The 8,371-nt window shown below is 43.5% G+C and overlaps 1 protein-coding gene across 1 annotated transcript; it reads left to right on the plus strand.

Moving 5' to 3' along the window:
- Positions 1–4,442: 4,442 nt before the first annotated feature.
- Positions 4,443–7,886, plus strand: LOC147453246 (uncharacterized). Its single transcript, XM_086519359.1, has 4 exons — positions 4,443–4,726; positions 4,817–5,900; positions 6,018–6,203; positions 7,665–7,886. Exons 1-4 carry the CDS (start codon positions 4,443–4,445, stop codon positions 7,884–7,886), a joined length of 1,776 nt encoding a protein of 591 aa, XP_086375485.1.
- Positions 7,887–8,371: the final 485 nt, after the last annotated feature.

An 8,371-nucleotide genomic window follows, 5' to 3' on the forward strand; every position in this document is an offset into this window, starting at 1 on the left:
AAAGGTTTGTTACCAAAAAGAGAAAAAAAAACAATAAAAAGAAGCCCTTATCATTCACCATACCCCCCCAAGGTTAACCACTAGTGGGGTGCCGCCAGTTTGGCCACACCCCTCCATTATCACCAAAAGACGATCTCTCTCTCTCTCTCTCTCTCTCTCTCTCTCTCTCTTACTGCCCGGCCCCCTAATATTCTCTCTCTCTCTCCTATTCTGCCGTTGCATCACCCGGCCCGGTAGGTGCATTGGTGTCTTTGTCACACTCCAGCCCTGGCGGGCCACCACACATATTATCCTCTCTCTCTCTCTCTCTCTCTCTCTCTCTCTCTCTCTCTCTCTCTCTCTCTCTCTCTCTCTTCCAAATATTCTCCCTCCCTCTCTCTACTTGTCCACACTCCAGCCCCGGTGGGCCGCTATATAACCCCTCCCTCCCAACCCTGGCGGCCGACTAGCCTAACACCCCCCCCTCTATCTACACCTAGCCCTAGCTCTCGCTCTCTCTCCTCTCTCTCTCTCTCTCTCTCTCTCTCTCTCTCTCTCTCTCTCAGGAGCAGCCACGGCGGGCCTTAGGACAATCTCTCTCCCTCCCTCCCTCTATCTCTCTCACCCTCTCTTCCTCTATCCTCTAAACCCCCCCACCATATCCTCTCTCTCTTTCCCCCCCCCCCCCCCCCCCCCCCCCCCCCCCCCCCCCCCCCCCCCCCCCCCCCCCCCCCCCCCCCCCCCCCCTCCTCCCCCCCCCCTCACAACCTATCTTCCTCTCTCTCTCTCCCTCTCTTCCCTTGGTGGGAACCACCCCTAAGCCACATAATTTATCTCTCTCTCGTTGACTATACCTCACCCCCCCCTCCTTGTCTCGCCCTCTGTCGGCTACCCCCAGCCTGGACCTCGCGCTCGTACACACCCGCGTGCGCTCTCGGCCATACAGAGCCCTCACAACCCTATCCCCTCTCCCATCCCTCACCCCGCGCTCATGCTCTCTCTTGAACTCTGTCTCGTGCTCATGCTCTCTCTCATGCTCTGTCTCGCCCTCCGGCACCTGGCTCCACACCCGCGCGTGCTCTCTCTCTCCACCAGTCCGTGCTGGCGCCGCTCGACACACACACACACACACACACACACACACACACACACACACACACATACTCACACTGCGCACCCCCCCCCCCCCCCCCCTCCGTCTCGCATGGGATATTAGTTTTATCTCAAGAAAAGAAAAAAAAAATGCATAAGAAAACAAAGAAAGAATAGGGTAAGGTGAAAAAAAAAGTAACTTGTTGAAAAAAAATCCACTTGTTGGAAGTGTTTGTTGAAGAAGCCACTTGTCGGAAAGTAGCTTCATGCATAAGCCACTTATAGGAAAAGAAGCTTCTTGCATAAGTATCTTGTTGGAGAATCTTTAAAAAGGAAGACAACATATCAAAATATGAAAAGTAAATTATCACAATAAGTTAAGAGCATTATCAAAATAAGTTTAATAGGAGGCCTTCCCTACTACTTCGCTTCGTTTCACTTCACTCCGCTATACTTTGCTACGCTTCACTTCACTTCATTTCTCTACTTATTTCAAAGTTGCAAGCTCGATAGTGAGCTATGAAAGCCATAGCTAATCCTCCTTCTCCATACACATCCTACACACACTTCTCTCCTCAAGAGAAGCCATAACCATAATCCAAATTACCAATACCCTCTTCACCTTGTCTCTCTTAACCTACAAGCTTTCCATAGCTTGAATTTTCTTAATCTCTTCTATTCCCATAGCCAAATTGGTGGTTTTCAAGCAAAGGGAAGCAGAAAAGATCCGGCCACGTCAATACGTTTGTCGTTACTCTTCCAAAGCAAGGAGAAGAACCTAATATCGACACATTAAGGTTCCAAAACCTTAAGCCTCTTTAAGCCACTTGATTAATCCTCTCCACGGTATTAAAGCTACGCGTAAATACCTTTCTAAAAAAAATATTGTTAATCATTCATACACTATTACATGCATATTTAACGATACACTAGCAAATTCACTCTTAGGAACTTTTCCATTTTACACTACCATGCATAGAAGGGTTTTACTCTTGCATAAGCACTCAAAGGAAGTTTTGATTAGTTACCCAAGGTTGTGAGAGGGTGCATCTCGAATGATTTGTGTGTATCACGCATAGATCACACGAGAGCAAAAACTCATTATAGAAAGCATATGCATTGTTCATTTCAAGTTTGTCTGCTTTCAAGTTTGTTTTGCAAATTCGAAGGTGGGAATAAGGGGATAGCTTCACGGATGTCGTGACCGTGTTGCTTGAACATAAAACTCCCATCGCTTCCATGGATATGCCCCATGGATTGCAAATGATGAAAAGGGACCAAAATGGGATTCATCGAAGTTGGGGATAACTTGAAACTTACGTAGAGACAAAACCTTAAACTTCCATGAGATTCGTTGTTTTCTTAAGGTCTTGTTTCAATAAAAAATTAAAAGGTATTAGGAATTAAGGGTTTATAACTCAAGGAGATTAATCTAAAAATTTAAACTAGGATTAAAAACTTTACTGAGAAGAATGACGTCGAAAGCCCTAGCATAACATAGCGATTTTGGTGTGAACTTGTCTTCATTGTTTGGAAAAAGGTGGGCGTTGTGTTTACCTGTGGGATACAACGGGGGCTGGTCCTTTTCGGCTAGGGCTGATAACCATTGGTCTATGTTTGAGCTCAGGGTTCATTCATTGTCCTAAAAATGGAATTGAATGGGAGTGTGTCCCGGCCGGGTGGATGTGACCCGCGGATACGTCTGAAGATCGGCCTAGTCTAGGTAGGCCTGATGTCCACAAGAAATTAAGGAGAAAGGAAAAAGGATCCATGGAGGGATCATGATAAGGAAGGAGGATGTGATTTAATTAAAGAACTCTTCAAACTGTTTGGGAAAAAGGAACCTAAGAAAGGCTAGGAATATAAATGGGCTATTCCGTAATTGTCCTCATCAGCCGGACCTTTGCTCTTCTTCTCGGGATTATTTATTTAAAAGGAACCTAAAGCAGAATATTTTTGAAGCCTTTCCCACACAAGATAAAGAAAAATAAGAATTGGAATGTGTGTAAAGGTGTCGCCTTCTCACGTGGCGGAGGAGACAGGATACCCTGGTCCTGGAACGAGGATAGGGATATGCCTGGAGAAGTATATGTGACTGCTTGAAAGATAACTAGATAATCCTACTAATGTTAAAGAAAAAATAAAGTATAAATATTCTATAAAATAAAAGGTGAGAACGACCTGATAAATGCACATTTGCAAGGGTATGCAACAGTTTGCATGCTGCTTTCAAATGCTTGAAATGTATTATTGGTTCGCCATGATTGGAATACTGATTTCTAGTATCCTAGTACTACCTTGTGAAGGTGCATTTATCAAACGGTTCGGTGGGGGACAGATTCCAAAGGGTTAATTGTTGGCCTGAAAGTTGAACCCAATTTTATGTTGTCTTAGCAATTAAGTCCAAAGCGGGGGGAAAGGGATTTGGATGAAGCAAGGAACAACTTGGGATCGAGGGATTCGTGTAGATTATAATACATTCACCTTAGGGGAACGCATTGATGGTTGTGCTCGGTCCTAACCGAGAAAAAAGTGTAAATGACCTTGAACCAAGGGTGAACTAGAAAACTCCTACGAGTTGACCTTGGAAGGTTGAGTTCCAAGTTAGTCTGATGACTTCGATTGGTAAGTTTGATCGGTAAGCAAAGGTTCTTCGGGGCTAAGGGATCCATATGAGACAAAGTGGATGTTATCACCCCCTTGAGTTGGGATCGAAGAGCACGAAGAGTCCTGTCTTCATGTCGGCCTCAAGCGGGGGGATGTCGAAGATCACGGTGTATCCATGTGGAGATGGTACAGCCAGTGGTCCCCGGACATGGCCCTCACAAAGGGTATCAGAGCACAGTTTCTGTCCTTGGCTATCTGTCCTTGGCTAGATAAAGGTTTTAACTGACTCTTCTAGAAAAGGGTGAGGTAATGGAAAATAACTTCTCACATTGCAGATGATATGGACCTCTCAAGAAAAGGAAGTACTCAAAATTGTCCAAAAGCAAATGGAAGAACTTGATGTCTAGAAAGTACTAAAGAAGTGCTAGCCTATATCAGTAATTATTTCCCCGAGATGTATGAAGTTTTTGGCATAATAGAAAGAGAAAAAAGAAAATCCTTGAGCAAGAGAAAATAATAAAGAGTTTACCTTTTTTAAAGGTCTATCTCAAAAAGGAATTTAACTAGTCTTGTATACCTGAAAGGTTTTTGAACGCGATTGCTAAGAGAAAGGATATTTGTTTTGTCACAACAAAATGCCACATAGACTCACAAGGAGATAGGCTGCTCGGGATTTTCCATTAGTTAGTGCTTCAGATCATGCACCCCTTGATTCACAAGTGCCACCAGCATCCTAAGCTACACCTGTGCCACGTTCCAACCAAATGTCGCTTGATGCAGTCCTTGTAGGGGATTTTGGGCGTGACAAAGATCTCAAGGCCCTTCTCAAATCTGTGCAACCACATCCATTTTTAGGAACGAGTGAGGATGTGCCTACCCAACTAGAAGAGTGGATAATTCAGATGGATGACTACTTTCCTCTTGTTGGTTACAATTCAGTAGCTCAAGGAATAATGGGAAGAGCCAAGCTAGAAGGACGTGCAAAAACATGGTGGAAGCTCAACTGTCAAACTCGTCAAGTAGCAGAAGTGACTCAAAGTTGGGATGAGTTAAAGCATCATCTCAAGGAATGCTATCTTCCCCTAGACTACTCCACCACTAAGATGAATGAGTTTCTTTCATGCAAGCTGGGGAATAGGTCTGTCGAAGTTTACTATGAGGAATTTTTCCGGCTTTCGCGATATGCTCCTCTCATGACACGGGAACAGAATCCAAGTGGCTTCATCCTTGGACTTGGAGGAGATTTGGCTTCCGAAGTAGAGTCCCTCCGACCTGTTTCACTCGCAGACACTTTAATTTGGGCCAAGTCAAAACATAAGAGCCTTTTTAAGGGAAGCACCACAACTAATAGGAAGCAAGAATTTCCTTCTTACCACGGTCAGCCCTATCAAGCAAATAAAGTACCATTTATCCCAAAGCCAACTGCCCAACCCCAACCGCCACCCCACCTTGTTCGTGTGAATGCCCTTCCTGTCACTCAAAGTGGAACACAAATTCAGTGCTATAAGTGCCTAGAGTTTGGTCATAAGAAGGCCGAATGCCCTAAAGGAAATGACTTCAATTATTTGGTGCCTCCTGCTAACCGTCTGAATCCACCCAATCAAGGGGGACAATTCAGAAACCTTCAAATTAGAGGGAGAAATCGAGCACAGGCAAGACCTAATCCTATGCCTCATCTTCATGGACAAAATCCAACCAACAACCCACCTAGATCATCCACTGTGAACTTCATTTCAGTAAAGGATGAGATGGAGGAGCAAGCCTACATCTATGTTGCCTTGGACCCCAGTGGCCGAAATCGACAATTCTCCATTCTTAAGACTAAGGGAGAGTATGAGGGTAAACCTCTTTCCTTTCTTATTGATTCTGGTAGCTCACATTCAATTTTGTCACCTAACACTGTAAAAAGATTGCAAGTCACCTCCCAACCCACCGGCCGTAAGTTACGGGTTTCTCTAGCAACAGGATCCACCATTCTGACAGATCAGCAGATGGTAGACCTATCCTTTCAACTAGAAGGTCACTCAACCCAAAAAAGATTTAGAATCCTAAAGATGGGCCGATTTGAAGGAATCTTAGGGATGGATTGGCTGAGAAAAAATAAAGCCAACATCCATAGCAGTGAAGGAAGCATCTCTTTTTCAAACTCAAAGGGTGAACAAGTCTTAGTGCAAGGCAGAAAAGGGAAAGCTCCCCTGAAGGTGGTCAGAGCCAGCCGTTTGGTTAAGGGGTTAAAGAAAGGACTGTCAATTTTTGTTATAAGGCTCAATAAACCAGAGACCAAATCAGAAGAATCAGAGCCTGAATGGCTAAATGAATATCAATATATTTTTCAATAGGAATTGACAACTCTTCCACCACCTAGGGAATTAGTACACGAGATCGAGCTCATTCCTAGTGCCCAACCAATATCAAGGACTCCCTACAAGATGTCACCTTTAGAATTCATAGAGCTGAAGAATCAGTTGACTCAGCTTTTGGAACAAGGTTTCATCAAACCGAGTGTCTCTCCCTGGGGTGCTCATGTACTCTTCCAAAAGAAGAAACATGGAATGTTCAAACTTTGCATAGATTTTTGATTACTAAATCAGTGCACTGTCAAAGAACAAGTATCCCTTGCCTCGCATAGATGAGCTGCTTGATCGACTTGGTGGTTCCAAATCTTTCACCAAGATTGATCTCAAGTCAGGCTATTACCAAGTTGGGTAAAAAGGGAGGATATTCCGAAAACAGCTTTTAACACAAGGTTTGGGTATTATGAGTTCACTGTCATGCCTTTTGGCCTAACTAATGCCCCTGCCACATTTAATCGTCTCATGACTGACCTCTTCAAGACAGAGTTAGATGATTTTGTTCTAGTCTTCTTTGATGACATCCTTATATATTCAAAGACTAGAGAAGATCATGAACGGCATGTACGCCATGTCTTGGAGATTCTCAGAAAAGCCCAACTCTACGCCAAGCGTAGCAAATGCTCTTTCTTTGTAGACAAGGTTGCCTATTTGGGATACATAGTTTCAAAGGATGGTCTTTCTCCCGACCCAGCTAAGGTGGAAGTTGTAGTTCAGTTGCCCATTCCCAAGGCTGTTTCAAAAGTACGGGGATTTCTTGGCCTCGCACGATGGTGTAGATTATTTATTAAAAACTATGCACTCATCACAGGCCCTCTCACTGAACTCACTAAGAAGGAGGAACCCTTTATCTAGTCGGGCAAGAGGGAAAAAGCCTTCAACAAATTAAAGGAGATTTTGGCCAATGAACCTGCTCTCAAACTTCCAGATTTTCAAAAAACCTTCGAGGTGATAGTGGATGCTTGCATACAAGGTATAGGTGGGATCATACAGCAAGAAGGCCATCCCATAGCTTATGAATCACGACAGCTCAGGGTTCATGAGAAGAATTATCCCACCCATGACCTCGAACTATTGGCTGTGGTTCATGCCCTCAAAAAGTGGAGACTCTATCTTCTAGGTCAGATGTTTGAGCTTGTTACTAACCACAAAAGTCTCAAGTGGATATTTACTCAGCCTGATCTCAATATGCGACAAAGGCGATGGGTTGGGTTCCTACAAGAGTTCACTTTTGAGATCAAATTTACACCATGCAAGAAAAATCAAGCTGCCGATGCTCTTAGCCGAAGAGTAGTGGCCCTTGCCATTACACTAGTCCATTCAACTCTACCCGAAGAAGTTCAAAATTCCCTCCCAACTGATGAGCAATTTGGTCCTTTGATCCAAGAAATCCAAGCTCAAGTTCAGAAAAGATATTTGGAAGACTACTCTATTCAAGATGGACTCTTATTCTTCAGGAATCGATTGTGCATACCTACATGCTTAAGGATGCAAATTCTAAAGGAAGCTCATGAAAGTCCCCTTGCAGCTCACCCAGGTTATCACAAAATGTTTACTTCTCTTAAACAGAATTTCTACTAGCCTAAGATGAAAAAGGATACCTTAGAGAATGTTAAGAAGTGTTTGGTATGCCAGAAGGTGAAGGCTAAAAGAGTTAAGATTCCTGGGAAGCTACAACCATTGGATATACCTACAATGAAGTGGGAGTGCATCAGTATGGATTTTGTAACAGCGATACCCAAGACTGCTAGAAATTTTGATTCAATTATTGTGGTGGTGGATAAACTCACCAAAGTAGCTCACCTTGTCCCAGTTAAAACCATTGCCTCTGCAGTAGATATTGCTCAATTTTTGTAAAAGAAATTATCAAATTACATGGAATACCTGCTAGGATAATCAGTGATTGTGATGCCAAGTTTACCTCTAAGTTTTGGAAGGCCATGTTCCAATCCTTAGGCACTCAATTAAACCTAAGTTCAGCCTATCATCCAGAGACAGATGGACAAACTGAGAGAGTTAATCATGTCATAGAAGATATGTTGATATCATAGTGCAGTCGACAACCTCATCTTTGGATCATGTTTTTACCCTTAGTGGAATTTTCTTATAATTCTTCCTACCATAGAAGCATAGGAATGTCACCATTCAAAGCTCTTTATGGACAAGACTGTATCATTCCACTCAGAATGGCCGACCCAAGTCTCCCAGTACTTGGAGTAAAGAATACACGTGAAGAAATGGATTGTCAAATCAAAATAATAAGGGAGAACCTTAAGAGAGCAAGTGATAGGCAAAAGAGTTATGCTTATTTACATAGATCTCCCCGGATTTTTAAGGCAGGA

The sequence above is a fragment of the Adiantum capillus-veneris genome, chromosome 8 (genome assembly GCF_014529385.1).
Source record: "Adiantum capillus-veneris isolate H3 chromosome 8, ASM1452938v2, whole genome shotgun sequence".
Classification (NCBI taxonomy): Eukaryota; Viridiplantae; Streptophyta; class Polypodiopsida; order Polypodiales; family Pteridaceae; genus Adiantum; species Adiantum capillus-veneris.

Bases quoted from the DNA above. Each gene is read 5' to 3' on its own strand.
- LOC147453246 (XM_086519359.1), top strand. From the start codon at position 4,443: ATGTCGCTTGATGCAGTCCTTGTAGGGGATTTTGGGCGTGACAAAGAT. The intron at 4,727-4,816 runs GTTAAAGCATCA...GCTGGGGAATAG, and splicing joins GTGACTCAAAGTTGGGATGA to GTCTGTCGAAGTTTACTATG. The intron at 6,204-7,664 runs GTACTCTTCCAA...TTGGTATGCCAG, and splicing joins TCTCTCCCTGGGGTGCTCAT to AAGGTGAAGGCTAAAAGAGT.